The 25654-nt window shown below is 48.9% G+C and overlaps 1 protein-coding gene, 1 long non-coding RNA gene and 1 other non-coding gene across 3 annotated transcripts in view; 2 read left to right on the forward strand and 1 right to left on the reverse strand.

The window, feature by feature from the left end:
- Positions 1-7587: 7587 nt before the first annotated feature.
- LOC119462164 (uncharacterized) overlaps positions 7588-25654 on the reverse strand; it is a 34526-nt gene continuing 16459 nt past the window's right edge. The window contains exons 3-5 of the long non-coding RNA XR_007468367.1: positions 18695-18862; positions 9199-9315; positions 7588-8328 (exon numbers count right to left, since the gene is read on the reverse strand). This is a non-coding gene — a long non-coding RNA (uncharacterized LOC119462164). The remainder of the gene's footprint in view (positions 8329-9198; positions 9316-18694; positions 18863-25654) is intronic.
- Positions 10587-10786, forward strand: LOC119462982 (U2 spliceosomal RNA). Its single transcript, XR_005194328.1, has one exon. It is a non-coding gene; the product is annotated as a U2 spliceosomal RNA (small nuclear RNA).
- Positions 13268-15382, forward strand: LOC119461325 (uncharacterized). Its single transcript, XM_037722592.2, has one exon. It carries the CDS (start codon positions 13833-13835, stop codon positions 15033-15035), a length of 1203 nt encoding a protein of 400 aa, XP_037578520.2. The 5' UTR covers positions 13268-13832; the 3' UTR covers positions 15036-15382.

The raw sequence follows: 25654 nt of genomic DNA on the forward strand, positions 1-25654 counted from the left end.
CGTTTTATTGACTATACAGGACCGTGGCAGCTCTTCTTGTGCTTCGGCTTGAAGGGTTTGGTGCCCGAACGAGAAGAAAACCTTCGGCGCGGACGAGGTGGCAACATCTACGCTGGCTAGCTGGGTCACCGCAGCCAACTCTGTCTTTATGGTGATGGTAGCCTGGTCTCGCATAAAACTGTCTGGGATTCATGATAGCTTAAACCTTGGGATCATGCAACTGGCGACAACTAGCCGGCATGTAGGAAAGCAGTTACAGGAGGGAGCGTCATGTGACAATCTTGAAGCCTAGTCATAAAAACATATAACGGAGAACTCACGAAAAAATGCACCATAGTCACGTGGCAGGCAAGCGGTAGTTCTTTGCGCCTCACGCGGTCACTCATCCGCCCTGCATGATGTGCTGCGTACGTACGTGCGCTTGTTCAGTGCCGTCGAACGTTTACAGAAGGAACGCCGTTTCCTCTGCCGTTCCTTCGTAAGCCTAGCTAGTTACCGTAACAGTTCCACCGACCCTTATCGGAACGGTGGCGTTCCTCCCAAAAGGAACTACTTCCAGGAACGCCGTTCCGTACAACGCTGGTGTTTTCCGGGGCTTCCCATACTGCTTGCTATCCCCTTCTCGTATAGAATTAAACATTTCTGTCCTAGGTTTAATGGCTACTTTCTTTGTATGGCGTATGGAGAGCGGCGAAAGCGGACGGGCTCGAAGAATGTTTTGCGCCGGCGCGCGTATACTGTTATCGCGGACAACGGGTCATTCGTCACTGTACACCGGATGGCAGCTATCAACCGCGCACACAATGGGCTTCAACTGCGCATTCTCGTCCTTTATTGAGAAAAAGGTTTCCTGGCTTCATATGGAATTTTTCGATTACGCAATAAAATAAAGAGAAAAATTCCAGCAGGACCACATCGAGACGAATGTCGACGTTAATGCGATTAGCGCTGCAGCAGTCTATATAGCGACACAACATCTCGCCACCGCAGAGACACGTCACGTGCGTATGCAGCCGGATTTCTTTCTGGACACGCAGCGACATCTAGCGCAGCCGCCGCGAAGTCCACGCGTAGCGCGGGTTTATCATTCAAGCAAGGTTATCTGAATAGATATCACGCTGGTTCGACTCCGAACGGCACCGGAGATTATTTTTGCCATTCAAGAGCGACAAATACCCGGTGGCGCACATCCAGTGGTCTAAAATGGCGCCAAGGAGGTTCACTGATGAGCGGCACATAGCCATGGCCAGTGACCCAGTCGGCTATAGACAACGGCATCAGGCTTCCGTGCAGGGGAACCAGTATCTGAACGAAGTTCCATCAAACATATGGATTATTATTATTTATTTATTTATTTATTTATTTATTTATTTATTTATTTATTTATTTATTTATTTATTTATTTATTTATTGTGGCACGCTTTTAATTAGTTGTGGGAGCACAGCGTTTTGGCGTCAGTGTACACCAATACCTCTTCTTCGTGTGAGCTTGTGCAGTCAATATAGCTGTTAGATCATCTACAAAGTGCTGCAAGAAAGCTTCGCTTCGTGTAGTACGCATTCATATTTACCCATTTCATTTGTTACATACACTCTACTTTTTCCAACAGTGAAGTCTCAAACTTGATCAAAGCCTGATGTCTATAACATCGCATTGTTACAGTACATACAAGAAATAACAATATACGGTGTCTGCACCTATTTCTAAAAACTTACATGCATCGCATTTTGGCATACAACGTCCCAGTAACACTAAACATGTGAAAATGCAGCCGGTTAAAATAAAAAACAGTTGCGTTCTTAGAAAATGACCATAAATAATTGCACTGTGCTGTTTGCAAGTCATATTTATTTTTACTTTCTGATGCTACATTTCAAGCGTAAGTGTGCTATTGTTGAACATGTATTATACATTGTAATTTGCTTGCTTTCATTTTGCCTCTCGTATCTTGCACTGTTCACTGTGCACTCTGCAAATGTGCACAGTTGCTGCCATGCAAGGTTAAGCTGGTCCCCGCCGAAGTGCATTCACGGCTTTTAGCCCAGCAGACTTTCCAGCGTATATTCCTAGTAATCTCATTTTGATGTGCAATATCCTCGGATTGGCGTGCATGTGCACATTTCTGAAGGTATTTAATCCAATAGCATCATACAGATCAAACTGGAGATTTAACGTATGCCATTACCCGGAGCCAGTTGTCCGCAAAGGTGTGGGTGCATCAGTTCTTGAAATTTATGATACGATAACGATACTTTGAATGGGCTCTCACAAGTGCATGAACATGACGGCATTGTGCACACCAAAACATGGCTTTCGGCGATGAAGGAAGGTATGTCCTCGGTGGAGCAAATCGTTAAATGGACAACGACGGAACGGGAACGGAGGAGTGGTGCGACCTTGAGAGACACGCGACAGCAGAAGCGACTGCACTTGCGCGAGTGTACAAGTGCCGTCGCACTTGCACGACAATGTTCCCCATTGCGAAAGGTCGTTGTGATAAAGAGACAGCTGTGTTTCACACGTGTATGTGGGCGGGCGCGGTTATGTAGAGAGGAGTATGGTCAACGCTCATCGAGTTCTGTGGTGATAACTGCAAATGTTTGTGTTGTGGAGTAGTAGCCGTGGCACGCACGAATCGTGTTTAACAGGGACAGCTGTTGTGCCAGAAGTAGCAGCAGCAGATAATGAGGTCATAACCAGACAGATCACGACGCAGAAGTGGTCATGCGTATATAGGGATCCAAACGAGGCCCTATAGCCCACGGGGCGTGTCGTGGGCAAGGCCGACAAGTAGACGACCGTCCAGAATGGAAAGCAAGAAAGAACTGATTTTTTTTATTCCCACGAGCGCGTGCCTCAAGGAACCTGAACATGGCGCAGGAGCGTGGCCAAGTGGGGGCGGCAACCGAGGAAGTACGAAGGAGCCGCTACATGCACATGTCGGTAGATAATCGTCGAATAATGTGATCACATAACGCTATTACTGCGACTGTGAACTATGCCCGACAGTGCCGACGGGCATGGTTAAAAGTTGCATTAAACTTCTCGACAAAGTTACAACTGTGTCGTATTGTTTTGTAGTTCTAATGAACTTTTTTACGTCTCGCTTTCCGACTAACGGTTTCGAAAAATACCACCCATAGGGTGGGCGCAGCGCATGAGGCAGCGCATGCGCTATGCGACAGGCCACGCAGGCAGCCACGGCTGGGCTCGAGGAGGAGACGCCCGCTCTCCTCCCACAGCACGGCCTCGGAGCGCCGCGTGTTATATCACGTGACCTCAAACATTGGCCGCGCATCAAGCCAACATCCTTCTCGGCCTGCCCTCGCATCCTTGCCATCACACACACAGCACGTGTGGCACGCAGGCTGCTCATTCTCTTAGCGCAGGGACTTTATTTGGGACAGCACGGCGACGGTGACAGTGCACCTGCAATGTCCCTATAATTGCTATCACGAAATGAGAAACGACCCTAATCCTTGACTTAGGTGTCTGTTAGTGGCACTCGCACCTCGGCATTGGTGTACCCTGGTGTACTGTTTGGGTTAACTGTGTTTTCCTTGTTCTTTCTAACTTTGTGTTATTAAAGTGAAATACGACACAGACATAGGTAATGCTGGTGAATTCTTGATGTAAACGATGTAAACTACACTACACTACACTACACTACACTACACTACACTACACTACACTGGACCCGGGGTCCTCGTCGTCTACTTCCATGGCGAACGGAACGGGCGGGAAACCGAACTCGGAAAAGCGAGGGAACGGAACTGGCGGGGAACCGCCACGCACATGGAGCCATGCCGTTACTGATGTGGTGGGTATGTAAAATGTACGATTGTGTACTTTGGTACACGGTAATTAGACTTACCTTAATTCTTTATGATTATTCCTGACACCTAAATAGCAACTTTACTGTACTAAATCTGCGCTTTGATGTAGGACGAACTTGCTTGCGGATTCCGTTTTTTGTCAAAACTATTGTGGAATGGAATCAGCTGTGTGAAGAGCAAGTGTGCTGTACGAATGTAGTGTTTGTTTTTTCTCTTTCTCTCTCTTGTAACCCCCCTGCTTTATTATGTCTTCGGGCAATGCGGGGTAATTCTTGAATAAAGAATATCTATCATCATTCATAAGTACATCCATCGATATCCACCTATTTTTATTTTTCTATGATTTATTTTTAATTTCGTCCCACCTCTGTGACAAACCGGAAGTCGGTCCCTAACCGGAAGTTGCTGCGCAAGCAATAAAGAGTATCACTCGGTGCTCGTGCCACTAATAAATATTTGCACCCTTTAGAACTTATACTGTCCCTCAATAGTAGTCATCTGTCAATTGTGGCACTGCTAAGCACGAGGTCGCGGCACCAAATCCCGGCCGCGGTGGCCGCATTTCGATGGGATCGAAACGCAACAACGCCCGTGCACCGTGACTTTGGTGCACGTTCATGATTCTCAGGTAGTCAAAATCTATCTGGAGTCCGTCATGCACTACGGATTAGTTATCAATTCCGTACCATTCATTTCTTTAACACTGCGCTCCCGTTACTTTCAGGTCACGAACAGCATGCAGAAAAGGAAGTCTACTAAAAATTAACGGCGATTATTGCTAGGGGAGAAGATACGCACACGAAGGTGAAAAAAAATTAAGTGCTTTGTGGATGCTTGCCTTTTAAGTGGACAATCGCCTTCAACACTAGCTGCAACGCGGATTCTGTGGTCGAAAAACCTCCCAGGAATGTACGGCTGCGCCGGCATACGAGAAATTGAAGAACACCGTTCCAATTACTGCTATTTATTAAACCAGTCTTTCGCACGCGGCGCCGCCGTGCAGTCTTAAGAGCCCCTTCGACCACAGACACCGTCGTGCTGCAGCTAGTATTGAACGCGACTGTACATGCATGCCGTCTGTCAAGATCCGCGGTGTCCAAGCAGACGTCGGAACAACGCGACAAAGGAAGAACGACGTCAAACAAGAGCCAAATGTCGCCGCCAAAGTAACACATCCGCAAGACCGGCTGAAGCGGATTGTGCCCAGAAAGCTAGCTGCAGCAGAGCTGAGCGCCTGACCCCGTCAGCGTTTATCAGCAACTATCGGAAATCGAACAGCGGGCAGGTTGCTGATGCCAGAAGCTCGGTGCCAAGTGCCAATCTCCTGCTTCACTAGTGCCGGCAGCACAAATCTTGGGCTTCGGGGAACCATAAACGTTCTTCATATTCTCAGACTAATAAGGTACATAAGATAACGCATACGGCACACATAAGGTGACACATAAGGTATACGACTTACGTTTGCAGGAGACCAGCACGGGTTTCCTTTGTACCCAGAGTAAAGCATAGAAAGGCGGGTGCACAGCGCTGCATTGGTCGCACTATGCCGGCATTCTATAGACTCAAATGCGATAGCATACATATGTACTCACAATCTCGCTCGATCTCGAGGTCATCATAAGCGCGCGGCGCGATGGTGGACAGGGCGTGACGGGCACTGTTCCACGTTGCTTCGGCACGCAGATTTTCGTTTTCATTACATCATTATCCAGATAACCAGACACCCATTTGCCTAGGAGACCGGGCGTAAAGGCACAGCACCCGTGGTCCCGTACTTCCAACCATGTCGCCCCATTTGCACACATTTACACACATACCACCTTACATCGCCCCATTTCCACACAAAAAAAATTAATAGGGGGGGGGGGGGGGGGGGGCGTTAGGCTCCAGAATTGCGCAGCGGGCTATGAGAGGCGCCGTATAGTAGGGAAAGAAGTCAGGAAAAAAATATATGGCGACAAGATACTAGAAGTATACAGGTTAGACGTAAAGATGAAATATCAATTATTTACACAAGAAAAACATGCTGAGAATTGCAAAATAACACCTTACAACACTTTACACCCAAGGAAAAAAATATTGTTGTACAGACGCTACAGATGTACACATGATGCATACGCGATAGATGTATACATAATTGAAGAAGCTACAAACTTGGCGTGAAGTTACCTATGTGTTGTTATTAATAAATGTACTGTCTCTGCCGTCTCTTACTTCCTCGTAGTGTACGCCTTAAAATGAAAGCGCCCGTTAAGAACGTGATAAGAAAGACACGTTTCGAGCTTGCAATCCGGTCGTGCCAAAAGTCAACAAAACACCACGGAGCGAGACGACCACTCAAAAAACGATCATACTCATCCTCTAGCTACATTGGCCTGATGCTTACACTGCCCTAAGCGTGCAAACAGCGGCCCGGGAAGTGATGAAGGCCGGTGTTTTGTAACGTTCCATTTCATTTTACAGACTTTCTCAACCTGGGTCGCACCGAGTGCCGACGATCTGCCGGCGCCAACAGCGGCAAGTCGTCGTTCAAGCCAACGGAGAAGGTCGGAATTCTGGAAAATTAAATGTACAGTTTAAATACCATGTGTTCCAGCTAACGTTAGCCAAGCTATTCAAATAATAAAGAGACTAAGAAACGACGCTGCAAGATACGATTATAACACCTACTGTGCTCGGTCAACGTCGGTCTTAATATCATATCTCGCACCATTCCATTTTAAAACTTCTTTTTTCTTTAATACTTTGGCTAACGTTACCTGGGACACCCTATATACAGCCACAGAAAGAAGCGTTGAAATCAACTGACTGTGACCACCTCGTATAAGGAAAGCAATGCCGAGGAGGAGAATGAAAGCGATAAAACTGAAATGAAACGCATTTTGCCAGTCACTAGGACGTATACTCCCCTGAGCAAAAGTATACGAATCAGGGATTTCACGATAAAGCCGATTTTCTTCTCCGCCTGCAATTGGAAGTTGAAATCGAGGACTGCACTGTTCAAATTTGTCATTGCGAACTTCCAGTGCACTCCTCAATTTCAGCTTGTGCGTCTGAATTACAAATAGATTGTTTTTACGGCGATCTTGTGGTTAAGCTCACGGGTATTCGTACCTCTGCGCGTACATTATGCTTTAGAGCTCATAAACAACCCTAAGAGGCATCGATTATTCTAGTCAGTACAACGTCAATAGTCACTCTGAACTTTTCAGTCAACTGTCTTCTACGGCAGCGGTTGCAAAACCGCGGTGCGCGGGCCCCTATAAAAGTCCTGGAAATGTATTCAAGGGGGTCCGCGGAAACATGCCATAAGCCAGTCCGACCTCAAAAGGGCCTGCGAAATGTACCATGCGGTATCTGCAACGACTCATCTGAGTGAAGCAGCATTCAGTGAAGATAATAAGCAGCACGACAAATGCTGAACTGCGTTGCGATGTGGGCTACAACCTCTTTGCCATGGCAGCCACGTCGCTTTCTGAAGATAATTATGATAAGTACGTCGCTTTCTGAAGTAATTATGATAAGTAAGATAAGTAACTTAATTATGAAACAGCGCCAGGGACGCAGACAGCGTAAAGAAATAACAGCACGGTGCGCTGACTTTATAGTTTATTCAAGATAAAGAAAATACAAATCTTTCAAGAACGCCACTTGGCGGTCAGAAAACATAAACGGCATATCAAAGCAATTATGTTTTCCCCTTTTCATGAAAACATGCAAAGAGGAAGAAATGGGAAAAGAGAATGAGAGTAACATGCCGAAGAGTTAAGATGTCACCTTGGCAGCGCAAGATATACTACACATTGTCTTATGGCACGAGATTGATCTACGTTTCCCTGCACGTGATTTTGCCTAAGGTCTCCGCGCAATATTTCTGTGTGTCAAGGAGTCTGCGAGATATTCACGATGAACTATTACTTTATGAAATTTACAAAAAAATCTAAAACGCATTCGCAAACGTATAATATCTGTACGATCTCTAAAGAATGGCTGTCAACATTTGTTTTTGTAAGGCCTGAAATGCACCCGAAGCTATAGCGCGCAAGCGTACAAGCATAAATATACCGATCTCATTTAGGGTAGTTTGAGCGACAATCAAAAGAATGCTTTTTTTCCAGGGACCCAGTGTTTAAAACAAAACATGGCGGCCATAACGTCACTTCCGGGGTTTTCAGTACGCTAAAGTATGACCTTCGAGATTAATTTCAGTTACACTGAGGGAGTCGTCGGTAGGGGTGCAGTGTGGGCAACATGTGTACCGCATAAGTTTATTTCGCAAGCAGCTAACACACATTGCGTGCTAGCTGTGCGTAATTCCTTGCATAGAGGCATGTTCCGTCATATCCGCAAATTTGTACATTCTAACGGGCTTCCCGGAATACCATTGTGGCATTCGCCGTCCCAGTCGTCCATTTCGACATCGTATAACGCCCAGAAACCGGCCCTGCCCGCAGCGTGGGCGTCTTTCAGGCGTCGAGACACACGTTGAATCTGAAAAAATGATCGGCGAGGGATTCGGTCGAGAAAAGTATTCATTTTTAAAGCATTCCAAAGTGCACTGACCGACCAGATATGTAGCCAAAACGTTTGTATCAGTTTTGTAGATATGTTGATATAAAACCTTTCATTTTACTCAAAAAACCATCGCGAAAAGCCGTGTCTCGCACAAAATAAGGACTGGGCCTCGCTCCTGCCATCCGCGCAATTCGAAAAAAAATTGAGCGTTGCACAGACGCACAAGACACAGGATCGCACTGGCCTGTCCTCTAAGAAAACTCCCAGTAACCCGCTCGTTATTCACTGTCGACTAACAGCGCCGTTCAAAAATTAGTTCAGCGATAAATATTTGGCTAGGCGTTGTACTTGAAACACGTGCATCTTCGTAAACGAGGCCGCTAAAATTACTTGGCGTCGATTCAGCATGCTATACTAGCATGCGCGGATAGAAGGCGACAAAGAAAAGAAGGCAAGGAGACGTGGTCAGAATAATCGCCAATTTTTGCGCTTTTAAACAGAACCCGCACGCTCTAGACGAAGCAGTTTTAAACACTGACTTTTTTTTAACCAGGGCTACAAAGGATCCAGGGACTCCAATCCAAATTAAAGCCCGATAAACCGGAGTTCTTAACAGGCGCAAACTAAATCACGCATAATACCAGATATTAACAATTGTGATATCCAAACATATATCCGCCAGTAGGTATAACGCGGAGAATCCTGTTTCTTTTATTCCCTTTTCCGCCAGAAGGAGTCAAACGCATTCCGAACCTCGTGGTCAGCATCGGGACGTTATAGTAACGTTGCTGAGATACCGCACCGGTGATTAAACACTAATTAAACAACAAAGTACACACCACTCACCTTGAAAGAAATGGATTCCGGCGTCTCATACGAGCGCCACGTGGATTTATTCAAGTCGTAGTCGTAGCCAATCCCAGCTTCGCCGCGTTTTCCAATTGTGAAGTTTGTCTTGCAAACCTGTAAAAAAAAAAAAAAAAAAGTTCACAGATATGCCATAAATACATTTTTTTTCCGGTACCTGAAGCGTGTAGGTTCTGCCTGACAAAGCAGCGACAGCGACAACTGTCTCGGAAGCGTCTAACAAGCTACGTACTTGTTTCTCGTTTTACGTCTACCTGTCCCACAGAACTCTTTTCCCGCCATGTGCTGGACACATATATTACAACGCGGAAAGGATTAAATCTAGCCAAGCTGGTAACTATGAAATCAGTTGGAAGTCAGATAGACGCCGCGAACTGATAAGTGGTGTTACAATAACGACCTTATGATAAAATAACGTTAGTGACCCCTATGCTCTCATTTAACCTGCGACAACCGACCTCCTACAAACCATCACGCTAGAAGCCATATGTGAAGGATATGGTCCGTTCTCGTAATAACTTTATACTGTGTAGCTTCAGCTGCTGCGTGGTCAACCAAGCAAGTACGCTATACGTAGGTAGACAAGTGGCATGATTGTACGCATTTTCAAGCGAATTGACCCTGAAGTCATACTCGCCGTGATGGCATTTGTGTTGCGCCGCTAATCCCGTGGGTGCGGGATCAAATCCAAGCCGCGGCTTCCGCATTTCGATGGGGGCGAAATGAAAAAAAAAAAGAAAAAGAAAAACCCGCGTACAATGCATGTGGTGCACGCTAAAAAAAAAGAAAAAAAAACCCAGGTGGTCAAAATTACTTCGGAGTCCCCCACTACGGCGTGCCTCATAATCAGATCGTGGTTCTGGTTCGTAATACACCAGAATTTAATTCGTAATTTCACGCTGAACAGATGTATTGTTACAAGGTTCGGTCAGCACGAGACGCAAATATATATATATATATATATATTCAGCGCCATTCCACTCTGTGAAGGTGGGTGACCAGCGAAGCTGTGTATGTGGTGATTGGCTGTTGTTCCGGTCAAACGTTCCAAGTTTGCGGGATCGGGGCCACATGGACGGTTCGCATTTCTCTCCGACTCGCGGTCCTGGCGGGCAGCACGCTTACGTTTGGCGTGCGCGACCCGTTCATCGTCGGTGGCCTCCTTCCGCCGCCGCCGCGCCCATTCCTTTTTCTGTTGACGCCGTCGTTCTTGGTAGGCACGCTGTTCTTCAGACCGTACAACACGCGGCTTACCCATTTCACAGTCAGAGCAGAACTGAGGAAAGGAGCCTACGTAGAGCATGACGTCAGTAGACAGAAGAGACTCAGATTGGTAGGCACTAGTTTGAATACGCGGGAGGGCAGCTATAGTGCGAACGTAGACATGGACGACACGGGTCAAAGTGTAGTATCTGTTCTTATCAGCTTAATATTTGATACGGGTCGTATTTGGACCCAAGATATTAAACTTAGTTTTACAAGTTGGCGGGGTGCCTGAAGCCTGCGTCACCTCCACAGCGGGTCGGCCCGGTATTGCACTATCTTCAGGATTATTGGTCTACGGACATCGATGCACTGGTACCTAGCCATATACAGCTTCACTGTAAAAACAAGACCAGTACTTAGCACCACTTGGTATGAGTTAATGGCATCTCCGGGTGGTCGTTGGTTTCTAGCACTCTGGAACGCACCCAAAGGCCCATCTTGTTCGCATGGTCAGAAAAGGAACGCTCCGGCTACATTCGGATGGTCTCATGATCGAGCGCTCAGAGGCTCCCCCAGTTTTGCCGTCCGAGCAGCGGACGGCAAAACTGTGCGGCAAATCTGGGCGCTTTCCGGCCACGTGACCGTGCCCCGGCTTTTTCGTGGTTCACGGCGACGACACTTATCATCGGCTGCGGCGGTGGCCACGTTACAGGAAGTTCCCCTCAGCTTTCACTTCCTTCCCTCTCACTTTTCCGGCTGTTCGGTTGGCGCAAGATATTTCTTACTTGGATCCACAATGCCTCCGGAATCTGTACGCACGGGTTCAAAGGATCACAGCGACCATCCAATGATACCATAAGTATGCGATTGCATACTGACGTCTCGATAATATCGCGCCCGTGCGTCACGGGCAACCTTGCAAACCCTAATTTGTCAAATTGACGCTGTAGCTCGTATTTCTTGCAAACGTGCGATTCCGTGCACAGTGTGGCGCGCTCGAGTACGTTCAGTTCAAAACGCATCCAGTTTTCTGTTCATCATCATCATCATCAGCAGCAGCAGCCTATATTTATGCCCACTACAGGACGAAGGTCTCTCCCTGCGATTTTCAATTACCCCTGTCTTGCGCTAGCTGATTCCAACTTGCGCCTTTCTGTTTTCTGTTAAATACCTCTAAAGAGGGTGAGTACGGGCAGGGCGAATACGCGGTGCTCATCTTTAAGTTTTCGGGAAATTTTAAAAATGGCCTGTGGCAGATACCATAATTCTTGTTCTTGAGCCGGGTTGTTCGAAGAGGCGGACCTTACTAGTGAGGTAAATCGTAGCACGTATTTAACTAATGAACAAGATTTCACAAATTAACTATAATAATTACTTTACATATTGCAATTTACGAATTGTAGTGGGTGAGTTTGCAAGACGTATCCACTTCAAAGAAATCTCCAGGATGACACCAGTTTCGAAATATTACTTCCCAAAGTGTGGGACGAAATACATGGGCGTTCCAGTTCTTTTGCGCTTCAATGCATAAAATAGCGTTTCTTTTTTTTTTTTTTTTTAGGCGGAAGTGGAACAGCAGTGCATTTTTAAGGCGTGCTTGATGGCAGGATATCTCCAAACTGGTGTCATTCTGCAAATTAATTCCAAGTTGGTACGCCTTGCAAACTCACCGGCTACGATTCGTAAATTGCAATATGTGCCGTAAAGTAATTATTGGTAAGTTATTAGTGAATATTTTAAAACGTCTGGCGCGTGCATCACGAGCCAGTTTCTCGAGTTCTTTCCTTGCGACAGCTCGAGCTTTGAGACGCTGTGTTAGGCTACACTGCTTTCGAGATCTTCCCATACTCTGATACATACCAACTGTATTGCCTTGGAGATCGGCCCACATTTCCCGTTAGAGAACTCGAAAGTGGGTAACGTTCGCCTAAAATGCCATCGTATTAAAACCCATGCACCAAAATGTGCGTGTTATCTGTAAGCGTGCATTATTCCTTCGTGAAGAGTTACGGGCAGCGAACCTGCCAAATCGATTTAAAAGCCTGCGGTAAATCAAATCAAATCAATTTTATTCTCCAGTTTACATCGCGATCACAACGCGATCCTTGCAGAGCCCGCAAGCTGCTGCACTCCCAAATTTCCTTCTGTCGCACGCCCTCCTTTCTCGCCCTACCTCAACGCAACCAGTGGCGCTAACAAAAAGTTGTCGCAGTTTCACCTGAAAGGCGAAGCATCAATTGCGATAGCAAATTTGTAGAGAGCTATACGGAGGGGCTTAATCAGCTGTATAAACTTGGACATGCAGCAGCACCGGCCACACGCAGAACTGTTGTCGACGCCGTCGGCGTTTTGCCCCGCGTTCGCACAAAATGCGTGCGGCGTTGGTGACTGTTGCCGGAGCCTGTGATATAAATAGGCACTTGGTGCCGCAGCTAAACGTCGCCTGCCTTCCCTCCCCCTCCCCCCGTGACCTTTCGCGCGTCGGAAGAAGGCGCGTTTGCTCTACATATATGGTGATTGTAAAGGAGGAAAGAGACGCCTACTTCTGCAGCCCTTAAAGGAGCACGGCGCAGAACGCGCGTTTGTTCTCCGCCGTGGGTTCACTGCACTCACCGTGAAAGCGCGCGTCCCTCGCGCCCTTTCACTCGCACATACAGCGTTCGGCGGCGCGCGGCGACGATTTTTTCTCCATTGACGTCATCCGGAACCTCACGGCGACGGCGACGCCGACGGCAGAAATCTGCTTTGGAGTGTTCATATAATTGCTATCGCAATAAAAGTGTGAACTATTACTGTGAAGTTCTACTTGTTACAAACAGCACTATGCCCGAAAACAAATCTGAATCAAATTTGATGCATCTTCAGCCGCTTCCCTACACCGATATGCAGGATACGAAAGCGCGCCCACATTTCGCGCTATCAGGTGCATAGCCGATAACACGAAAACATCGGTTTGCAGCGCGATGGAACTTCTACGATCTGTCTGCTTTTAGTCAACCGATTCCATAGGTTTCCACGCATCTTGAATGAAGTGGTTATCCTAAACCATGGCAGAAATGAAACGCGGCGCATGTCAACCGAACTGTGTCTTGTCATTATCGGACCAGTATTTGCTTATCAAGCTCTCACCGACAAGCCGGGTGTGAGAAGCGAAAAAGTTAAAACGGTCCTTGAACAAGTATTTTGTGGCGCTGCAGCTCGTTTCCTGGGCCGAAGAAAGCACGACTACCTGACACTCAGTCCCGAGAAGCGTCTGTAAGCCACCTAAAAACGAAGACGAACTTCGCATCGAGTTATCCTCAGCAGAAATACTCTGGTCAACTTGCCGCATAGCGTAATCCGCCTTTGCCGACATCCGCTTCCCGAGTGCGACTGAACCGGTGCCTTTCGCAGGCGAAATTACACCAATGGCCCAGGCATCTGCAACTGCGTTACGCAATACTGGAGCACCAGTCCTTGAAATCGCACGGCCCGCGGAGCAACTGGATGATCCAGTCGCCGGTTTAAAAGAACAACCAACGCCCAATCTCAAGGAACTCGACAGACGCCGCCAGCTCGGCAATAGGGTCACAAGAGAAGACTCCAAGAAGAAGAAACAAAGTGCGTCTGTTAGGCCTCGCCAAGTACACCATGCAGTGGCGCGAAGGCCAGCCGGACCCAACCATTCTTCGAGAATGGTCGTGGACAGACCGCTCAACGGCGGCTCATCAAGAAGGCGTCCCGGTGACCAAGGCTTCTCGGCGTTCTTGGAACAATGCAAGCGCCTGCTCGTGACAGCGTCGTACCGAGGCTCGGTCAAGAACCCTCTGGACGCGCTGGGCGTCGTCTTCCTGTCGTTCCTGGCCGCGAGGTTCCCGCTGGAGCAGCATTTCCTCAGGCGCCAGAAGTCCCGCGCGGGAGTCGGCGGCAGCGCTACCGCGGGCTCTCGGAAGCCCAGGGCCATCGAAGACCACTCGCCCATGTCTGACGCCGTTCTCTTGAGCGTCGACAAAGTGACTCGCAAGGCACGCTGCACCACGGTCCAGGTAGGGCAAGGACGCCAAGCAGCAGCGACGAAGGTTGGTGAGCCCGACACCGCAAAGGCCTCTGACGGCGGCGTCAGCAAGCACCGCCAAAAGCCCGAACACAAAGCCAAGCCTGTCGAAGAGTTCGTCCCGGTGCTGACGTTGCCCCAAGCTGCGGACGTGTTCCAGCATATGGCAGGCTTCCTGGGACCCGCCATTTTGCAGGCCGGCAAGGGAACCAGTTTCGTCCCGGGGTCGGCGGAACGCCAGCAGCGCTGCCCCCGGTTCGGCCGCGGCTTCCTGGCCATTCGACACAGCGCGTCCGTGTTCCAGACGGAAGAGTGGAAGCCACGCGGTCGCACCTTGTACCAGCCGCTGACGAACGACATGATGATCAACGCGCTCAGCGTGGACCAATTAAGCTTCGAGAGCGGCCAGTTCTTCTTGGCCGACGGGAAGGGCAACTATGCCGGCGCTAAGAGCGGCCACGCCATCCACTTCTGGAGGTACAACAACGTCGACAAGAGGCTCTTCGTATCCCAGTCTGTTTTCTTTTTAAACGAGGAAGATTACACTGGAGTCCTGGAACAACTAGAGTACATCTAAGCACGGTACACGTCGCTTGTTCGAAGTCGTCACCGAAGACACTTCGAAGTGTGTTTACACCCGTAGTGACTGTTTAAAGCGAGTGTACAATTAGCGTCCTATGGCGTGTTCCCTTTGCTGTGTCTATGTGGAGCATCATGCACCTACGTCCACCGCAGTTTATTGCTTTGGGAAGATGATAACCAAAGAGCACGTCTGCCGATAGTAGGGCGCGGCTGACTTCTCGTGAGAAGTGCCTATTTGCTAGAAATCTTGGAAGCTCAAAATGGAAGAAAGGGGTTGTTTCGCGCATGGATTTTTTTTTCCTTTTCGCGCTGTGTGCATACAATGTGTTGTTCGTGTATAAATTAAATTTCAATAAAACGAACAGTTGCCCAATATTTTGTTTTACGATCGTACATGTTTAGAGCACTGCATTGGTTCTCCTCAGGGAGCCTAGGCGCGTTAAAAATTTGCATTTGTACTAAACTTCTTTCTTATTACGTTGCGGGGAACAGCTCAGTGCGGTCACTTCGTGGGCCGTTTGGCTTTTGTTTTTGTTTTTTGTGAGAGGTATTACAAAACCACTAGGCAAAAGGCGAGGCCCATAACGACAGAGCGCAGTCTGTATACGGTCGCTTTCTGCATGGTTGTATGGCGTTAACTAGTTTGTGCGTTCGAAAAAAATATACAAGCCGTAAATATAACGGTGTGTACAAATAGTAGGGAGGTTTATAATAGGGGTCTAGAGCTTATGGTGCCCCAACAAGTGACCGCTTTGCGTTCGCGGTCTCCCCCGCCGGGAAGGTGCTTTAAAATGGGGTTCCCGGCTTGCGTTAGCGTCACGCGATTGCATGCAGTGCCCTTCGTGCACACGGAAGAAAGCTGAAAACAATGCCAGAGAAAACAAAACATGAAATAATGCCATCCGTGATATTTTCCAGGATGAAAAGTATACCTGAGTGCTCATTGTTTTCAATGCGGAGGCGTTAACGCTTTTTTGAGATGTTCGCGGCGACGCTGAAACGACGCAAACCACGACTGGGGCACTTGGGGCACCCATGCTATTTTTTTTTTTAATTTAGCGTTAGGGGCGTACGAAAACCTAAACCGAAATATACCGTTTGGGTTCGGCGCATGCGCTGTGGCGAGACGCTAATGGTTAGGACCCCTATCTTTGGGGATCGCTATCCTAAAACAGCCTAGTACCACGACTGTCTTTTCTTAAATAGGACATCGGGGAAGCGTCTTGCATTTACCTGACACACCCTTTGGCAGCGTGGCGAAAGTTACGAATGCCGTTGCCATATATATAACCCAAATAACACATGCAAGCTGCCATCTAAAGGGTCAGGCATGTATACTGTGTATACTGAGTGTCAGAAAAATAACTGCAGTAGAAACCGTAGTCTTACACGTGGAACTTTTACTTGCGGCAGTGCGGTGATCACTACAGGAGATGCTGAAAATGCCCACTGCACGATGCTGCATGGGACGCTGCATATTGTTGCACTCGTTGGAGGGCTGCTGGAGTTACCTGTGCCATGAGCTGAGTAATGGTTGTCTGTAGCTCCTGTGGTGTGTGAAAATTGTTCTTATACACCTGTCCTGTCAGTTCACCTAACAGACGTTATAAGACAAACTACAGGTCTTACGCTATCGTACGTGAAACTGCGATGTCATTTACAATCATCACCATGTGTTCGCTTATTTTATCGCCACAGAATTACTTTTTTGACGCCCAGTACTTTCGCGCGCTTGAAAAGCTTGCGGCCTTTTATATGCAATGCCTCACGACTTGAAGTGTACCAGAGAGCTGGAAGAACACCAACATTATACTAATCCATAAGAAAGGAGACGGTAATGAATTGAATAATTATATACCCATTAGCCTGCTTTCAATATTATATAAAATATTCAATATAAAAATTATTATTATTATTATTATTATTATTATTATTATTATTATTATTATTATTATTATTATTATTATTATTATTATTATTATTATTATTATTATTATTATTATTATTATTATTATTATTATTTGAGGCAGTTCATTGGCCCCTTAAGATAACGTTACGTTTCGGTACGTACCGTAAAAGCCGGAATATAGGTCGGACCAGAATATAGGTCGACCCCTTAAACTTAAACTTTAATTTTTATTGCGATAGCAATTATATGGACACGCCAAAGCGGATTTCTGCCGTCGTCGTCGCCGTCGCCGTGAGGTTCCGTATGAGGTCAACAGCGATGAAATCGTCGCCGCGCTCCAGCCGCTGTATGTGCGAGTGAAAGGGCGCGAGGGACGCGCGCTTTCACGGGGAGCGAACGCACGTCGGAGAGCAAACGCGCGTTCTGCACCGTACTCCCTGAAGGGCTGCAGAATTAAGCGTCTCTTTCCTCCTTTACAATCACCATATATAGACAGCAAACGCGACTTCTTCCGTCACGCGAAAGGCCGTGGGGGGACGGGAGGGAGGGATGGGAGGCGACGTTTAGCTGCGGCACCAAATGCGTATTTATATAAAAAAAGTTGTCGCAGTTTCCCCTGAAAGGCGAAGCATCAATTGCGATAGCAAATTTGTAGAGAGCTATACGGAGTAATGATAGTAGCTTTATCAGCTGTATAAACTTGGACATGCAGCAGCACCGGCAACACGCAGAACTGTTGTCGACGCCGTCGGCGTTTTGCCCGCGTTCGCACAAAATGCGTGCGACGTTGGTGACTGTTCCCGGAGCCTCCGATATAAATAGGCTCTTGGTGCCGCAGCTAAACGTCGCCTCCCTTCCCTCCCCTCCCCCCCCCCCCCCCAACGGCGCGTTTGCTCTACATATATGGTGATTGTAAAGGAGGAAAGAGACGCCTACTTCTGCAGCCCTTAGGGGAGCATGGCGCAGAACGCTCGTTTGTTCTCCGCCGTCGGTTCACTCCCGGTGAAAGCGCGCGTCCCTCGCGCCCTTTCACTCGCACATATAGCGTTCGGTGGCGCGCGGCGACGATTTCATCTCCAATTCGGAACCTCACGGCGACGGCGACGGCGACGACGACGGCGACGCCGACGGCAGAAATCTGCTTTGGAGTGTCCATATAATTGCTATCGCAATAAAAGTTGCGAGGCGAGAAGGTGGGTAAGATTTCCAACGCTGCTTGATGAGTGTCCCATTCTGATCTCGTCGAAAACCTCCGAGCCGCCCCCAGAGGCACCGGCAACAGTCACCAACGCCGCGCGCGTTCGGTGTGAACGCGGGCAAAACGCCGACGGCGTCGACAACAGTTCTGCGCGTTGCTGGTGCTGCTGCATGCTCAAGTTTATACAGCGGATAAAACTACTATCCTTACTCCGTATAGCTCTCTACTAATTTGCTATCGCAATTGATTCTTCGCCTTTCGGGTGAAACTGCGACAAACCTTTGAATGAGAAAATTGAACGGTGTAACCCAGTAAAAAATAACTGGTATATAAGACGGGGGTCGACTTTTTGTCGCTGTTTCTTGAAAAAAAAGTTGGACCCATATTCCGGTTTTTACGATACTTGAGAATTTGTTTTGTGGTTGCAAAAGAAACTGCATGGCAATTCCGAGCTTTCGAGGCCCATAGTGTCCATAACAGGAATTCAAGCGCAATAGAAGCTAAAACCTACACTCTAAGTATAGTCGTATAACTGCTTTCCGCTGACCTCTGCGAACGGCACAAACTCTCGGGAATCACAGGTCATGTTGCTAAAGGTGGGCAGGTTCTGGATACTCCGCGCAGCCACCACATACTTCCAGACACCCAGCGTTGCCGACACGAACAGGCGGGCCTTGGAGTCCTTGAGAGCCAGGACAACATCAATGGCGTATTGCTGGAAAGAGTAAATGAAGAAGAGGTAAGAACGCAAGAGGAAAGGCAGGAAGGTCAACCAGACGAGCGTCTGGTTTGCTACATTACAATGAGGGTAAGGGACAGGGGGAAGAGAAAGAGGGGAGCGAGTATCACTGAATATACGCGGGCGATGAACAGGAGGATCAAAAAAAATCACAGCATATCCACGGGGTGAATGATGATGAGTGGGCGAAGCTCCGGAGGGAATCATCGGATCTCCCGCTTAAGGGGACGCTAGCACAAACGCGTTAGAGACGTGCAGTACTCTCTAGTAAGGGGGAGCGGCCACAGCGTCTTACGCAGCCATTTACACATGCCGGAACGTGCACCGCGTTTGCCGACGCCATCACATGACTGCTGAGAGAGTATACCCCCCGTATTCATAAACGCTCCTCGACTTGAACTTGACTTGCCACCGCTTGGCGCTGAGCCGTGCTCCCTCAAGGGCTGCAGAAGATAGCGCCAACCTTTCCCTTTCCCTCAAGAACCACTTACCACTTTCCACCGCCTTGGGCAACGCGTTCGAAACGCGTTGAAGGTAAGGCGGAGAGGCCACAGCGTCTTACACCAGCTTCTTACACGGGCCGTAACGCGCTAGCACAAACGCGTTAGAAACGCACTAGAAACGCAGCCTTTCGTTAATGTTGGGTATTTATTGCCATCGTGGTGCGTGTGTCCATGTCCGCTTCGTGGCGTAGTGGGCTAACGCCGCGCGCTCGGAAGCGAGGGGTCCCTGGTTCGATTCCGCGCTACGGACACAACTTCGGAATTTTTTTTCTCAGACTGGTATCACACTACTGGTTACACACTACTACTACGACGACGGGGACGGAACGGGTGCCGCTATAAGGAGCTTCGCCCCTAATATCGTCGGGCCTTCCATGAAGATGGTTAACCAGCGAAGCTGAAACGTGCGGCCCCGGTGTTTGTCGCCGAGCGTTCGTAGGCTCGGTTTCAGCGGTGAATTAAATTTTATGCGTAAGTGTCAAATGACCCATTGAGCGAAATGCAGCTCCACTAACGTGAAACCTGCAGGTGCGAAGTATGCAGTGATGCACCGTTAATGGGCTCATACTGCCTTAAGCAATGGGTCATAAACCCGTAAACGCGGCCGCCCCATTACGACGACAAAAAAAAGTGAAATTCTACGCTGGAATGATAAGAGGCATGGAAGCCAGCTGTGGAAGACGACGACGACGACGACGAACGCGGGAGCAGTGGCACGAGCGCGAGCGCGAGCAGCTTGCTTTACCGTGACGACGACGACAGGAGACGCCGACAGCCCAAGCGCCATAAGGTGCTTCGCACCTAAAAATTCGGGGTAACTTGCACTTTCAATTCAATTCAATTCTTTATTTGCAGACTTAGAACATACAGAAATACCAAAACTGGTTGGACCCATAGCCATAGGCTAGTTGCGGGTCCAATGAAAAAATAAATAAATTATTAGTACAAAAACAAGCGAGATACTAGTGGCGCAAGGCTAAAGACACGCGGAGCGGATCGGTATCGTTCGTTCTCGGCTTCTCTCACGTCGGGATCTTCTCGGAGCCGACGCTTTCTCTCCCGTTCCTTAGTATTCTCTCGCTGGGCCTACTCAGGGTCTCCGGCTCGCCGTCGTCGTTTTGCAGCGGCTTCTTCGGCTAACTGTGCTGGGTCTAATCGGCGTCGACGCTGGCAGTCTTGCTTAGCAGCGCGCCGCGATTCTTGGTAAGCGGCTTCTTCCTCGGCAGTGCGAACCTTCCTTGGTCTAGCTCCCCATGTCTACGTCTGGTGCGCCGCCGCTGCGCACCGGCTTTCATACGGAACGAAGGAGCGCATGCATGCACAGTTGGCCGTGACGTCACGTCTGACTGGCGGCGCATGCGCATTAGTGCGCAGCTGGTGGCGAAGTCGTAGGGGAAGTGGGGCGAAAGCTATGCACAGTGTAAGGGCTGAGAGCGCAGACGCGCCAGGAAGACGTCACGGCGCATGCGCAGTAGCGCGCAGCTGGCGAGAGCTCCGCGGAGCCGTGTCTGTGTCGGGCGAAGCGAGCGCGCAACCTGCGCCGGCTGTTACTACGCAACGCGAGGTGACGTCATAGCTCGGAGCAGTTTTTCGCGGACGACTAACGGAGTTATACGGATAGTTTTTCAAACAACTTCGCTGTTAAAATCACCGCTCCTTTCACTCCGTAAAGATGGTCTAACAGCGAAGCTGTGTTAGATTCTAGCCACACTAGCCACGCAGATTCTAGCCGACCGCCCGCGTCAGGCCCACTGCAATGGGAGCGAGCATGCGAGCATTCGCGGCCGCTTAGCTGGCCCGAACGGCGCTACTTACGGGACATGGACATATGCAACCAACGCTAACGCTAACTCCTCTCACACCCCACTCCTCCGTTGGCCAACTTTTTTTCCTACGCCGCCATTGGTTGGCGCGCCTCACGCTTTCCCCCTCCAACGCGAGTATTGGACGGCGCGACTTACGTCAACTCCCCTCCGCATTCTCCTTTTCATCCGCACCTTCTCACAGCATTCTCACAGGGTTGAGCTCTTCATTTCCTCTCCTGCTAAGTCACGTGGTTTTTAGAGAACCGACAACGACGGCACAGGGTCCGCAAAAATAGCTTCACTGTAATAAAATTTGCCGTGATTGAATGCGGTTAAACCAAGTTTGTCGAGCGATGAAACGGTTTTATTTGCTTTGGTAAAGGACACAGACGCTGCTCGGCGCCACCAGCAACTACCGCATCCATGGAGGAAGGAAAATACCGCGACGCGATTGTCGCCCACTGTGGTGGCCCAACACGTGATAAAAACGTCACTGCACGGAAGTTACGTGAGAGAGCGCGGTAGGTTTTAGTACTCCCGGTTGATTTTTTTTTTTCAATGCCCATTTGAAACCATTTGAAACTCTTGAAATAAACAAAAACAAATCCAAGGAAAAAAACAAAACAAGGAACAATCTTTTTCCTTCCTGCATGTGAGCAGCTGCCAGCCGAGCGCGTACCCAATAAAAACTACCGGTAACCAAACATCTCGGCAAATCTCGATTCTCCGCGATCTCTACGCAAGAGGTGACGTGTTGGGCCACCACTGCTGGCTACACGAAGCGTTCGCTTGCCAAGGCTGACTGCGTGACGTAAAGCTCCCTCCTATATTTTTCTTCCTCCATGACCGCATCTACAACTACACCACAAGAAAACACGCAGACGCTGCTCGGCGCGGCAGCAGCAGCGAGCGAATTGACCTTCATGCTGCATCTCGCTTCAACGCGAACTAAGCGTCGAAAGCGCAGCGCATACGAGGCTACCAGCACTCTGCGCACTTTGTACACATCGCAGATCGCTTTCAAGATAAGGGCGCCCACGCGGCGTACGCAGCCGCTGCCGGTAGTGGCAGGCTAAGTCCCAGTTTGACCTTATCTGAGCTTGAAGGTCAGATTTACGGAACCAGGCTTTTTCTGAGTTAGTACCTGGAGTAGTAGAGCTATCGCTCTAAAATTTCCACCGAAGGTCCCGTTGCTGCTCCTAAACTTGACTATCCCGCGCCAAAATGGACAAGATGACGTAATTCTCACGTGACTTCCGTATCTACTGCTTTTATTGCAATAACAATTATATGGACCCTCCAGGCAAATTTTCGCCGTCAACGTGAGGCACACCATATATTTAGGTATATTTATGCTATACGTTTATGCATGCCAATATGCAATATGCAATATCTAGGTAGAAAGCAACGCAATAAGTCACGGACGAAGAAGAGACAGCATACACTGTATGAGCGCTGACTTTCAGCCAAACACTATTTACTGTTCTGCATAATACATAGCACTCAATGCTGTGGAGGCTAGAGAGGCTTCTTGAAGTGCCTTCGTTCGCACTCGGATATAGTTGGCTGCTTTTTAACAGCAATGGTGCGCAAGTGTTTTTTATATAGGTTCGGTATTGAATGAAACAAGTTTAATTTATTCCTTGAAACGAACACACTGTGGTATACGGCTGCTAATGCGTTGTTTTATATCATTTTTATTGCGAGAGCAATTATATGGACACTCGAAATCGGATTTCTGCCGTCGGCGTCGCCGTCGCCATGGCCGTTGCCGTCGCCGTGAGGTTCCGTATGACGTCAACGGCGACTAAATCATCGCCGCGCGCCGTATGCTGCAGGTGCGAGTGAAAGGGTGCGATGGACGCGCGCGTTCACGGGGAGAGAACGCACGGCGGAGAGCAAACGCGCGTCCTGCGCCGTGTTCCATGAAGGGCTGCAGAATTAAGCGTCTATTTCCTCCTTTACAATCACCATATATATATAGAGAGAGAGAGAGAAAACGCGACTTCTTCCGTCGCCCGAAAGGCCGTGGGGTACAGGAGGGGAGGCGACGTTTAGCAGCGGCACCAAATGCCTATTTATATAAAAAAATGTCAGAGTTTCACCCTAAGGGCGAAGCAATGAATGCGATAGCAACACAGCAATGTCGTACGAAGTAAGGTGAGCGGCTTTGGTAGCAAAATGCAGCAGCACCAGCAACGCGCAGAACTGTTGTCGACGCCGTCGGCGTTTTGCCCGCGTTCGCACTGAACGCGCGCGACGTTTTTATATAAATAGGAGGTGTTTATTATACATAAGGAAGAGACGCTTAATTCTGCAGCCCATAAGGGAGCACGGCGCAGCGTCGTAGGGGATAGGGGGAGTAGGAGGTAAAGAAAAAGAGAAGAGAGATAGTTCAGGGGGCTCGTCCGCACATGGGTAGGCAGCAGAGGCGGCAGGGACCGGCAAGGGCAGGTACGCTCAGCGGTATGCTGCTATCCCACTCGCCTCCACGAACTCCACGAGGCTGTGTAGTGCGGGGAGATGGTAGCGGGATGGGAACAGCAGGTTGGTCAGTGAGTCAGCAGGAAGTCCCTGCAGTCTATAGGCTCGGGTGACCTTCGAACGTTCCTGTGCTAGGGCTGGACAGGCGCAGAGGAGGTGTTCGAGTGTCTCGGGGTCACCGCATCGTTGGCACGAGGGGGAGGCGCTGCGGCCTTTGGCATGAAGCCTGGCTGCTGTCCATATGCAGCCAGTCCGGAGTCGCAGCAGGGTGGCTCTGTCTCGCCTGGTGAGGCCAGACTCGGGGAGCAGCTTAGGTCCCTTGCCATTTGCCACCCTCGGGTCGGGGTGGATCGCCAGTAGAAGCTGCTTCAGTCGTGGCCTCGAGTAGTCTGAAGCCGCCACTGATCGAGTGAATGTGACTCCTGGGTGGTGGGCAGCTTTAGCGAGGGTGTCCGCCTCCTCGTTACCAGCTATGCCCACATGGGAGGGCAGCCAGTGAAAGGAGACGGACACTCCGGAGTTTATATAAATACGCATTTGGTGCCGCAGCTTAACGTCGCCTTCCCTTTCTCTCTCCCTCCCGTCCCCCCACAATCTTTTTCGCGACGGAAAAAGTCGCGTTTGCTCTCTATATTTGGAAAGGAGGAAAGAGACGCTTAATTCTGCAGCCCTTCAGGGAGCACGGCGCAGAACGCGCGTATGCTCTTCGACGTGCGTTCGTTCCCTGTGAAAGCGCGCGTCCCTCGCTCCCTTTCACTCGCGCATACAGCGTCCGGAGCGCGGCGACGATTTCATCGCCGTTGACGTCATACGGAACCTCACGGCGACGGCGACGCCGATGGCAGAAATCCGCTTTGGAGTGTCCATATAATTGCTATCGCAATAAAAGCTGTTTTGCTACAATTTAACCGCATTCGACAGTTCCTACAGAAAAAAATGCATTATTGTAATTTCTCCACAAGGCCGTCTGGATCTATTCCAGAATTATAATTCCACATTGCGTTATAACGACTCAAACGTTTAGTACGAAGCTCTATGAGCAGGCATATTGGTTTCGCATATTCAAGCATAAGCACCGAAATATTGTGTGCCGGATTTTCAAGCGCCCACCCTTTGCATTTGATGCAAATTTGTGTTTCGTCTTTCCTAGCACTATAACTAATAATTATGAATCATAATGTCAGTAACCAACACTCCCAGCTTTCAGTGATAGCAGCAATATTGTCTTAGTGCCGTCCTTCTGTCGTGCCTTGTGCCTGCTAATGGACCCCTCGGCCAGTGCATGGCTGCCGAGACGCGGCGGCTTTTCAGCAAGCCCGAAGCAGCGTTAGTGGTGCGCGCACACCTGCCGTTGTTCGGAGACGTGAAGTCCGTTGACTCTTTCGACGGCACGACGCTGTGAAAAACAATGTATTTGCAGACGCCGTCGGCGGGAAGAACAAGCCTGGTCTTTCGCCCGCCCCAGAAAACGCAGAGCAGGCCTATCGGTGAAATGGAACAAAGGAAGATGCGGCGTCGGTGTATTTCAAGCTCATATAGTCTCAAAAAGTTTATTAAAAGGCGCAGCAGGCATACAAACCATACGTACTAACGCAGATGTATTATTTGACCAGGAGGGCATAACGGAGGTGTTTGGCCTCGTTAGTATCGCAACGACCTTATAGGTAACCGGAAATTAGTTGATTGGGCTTATGACTAGATATTTCGCAAAATATTTAATAGTTAAAGGCGACCGTTATACTAGGGAAGTCCCCATTTAGTTAAATTGTCATACCTGCATATCATAAGACATCGCGTGTCAAAATTTCAGTTCGAACCAAATCTCGATAGCAATATATCACCGGGAGAATAGCCAAATCTGCAGTCAAGATGCCTTACAACTCGGAATTTATGTCGAACATAAGAGCATTCCATGAGGCGAAACGTCCGACAGGAAAGCTGCATGTTAGAAAATTAATTACAGAGTCCTTTACCAC

Source organism: Dermacentor silvarum, chromosome 8 (genome assembly GCF_013339745.2).
Source record: "Dermacentor silvarum isolate Dsil-2018 chromosome 8, BIME_Dsil_1.4, whole genome shotgun sequence".
NCBI classification, from domain to species: Eukaryota; Metazoa; Arthropoda; class Arachnida; order Ixodida; family Ixodidae; genus Dermacentor; species Dermacentor silvarum.

What these genes read in the sequence shown, in the direction of transcription:
- LOC119461325 (XM_037722592.2), top strand. Translation starts at nt 13,833, where the DNA reads ATGGCCCAGGCATCTGCAACTGCGTTACGCAATACTGGAGCACCAGTC.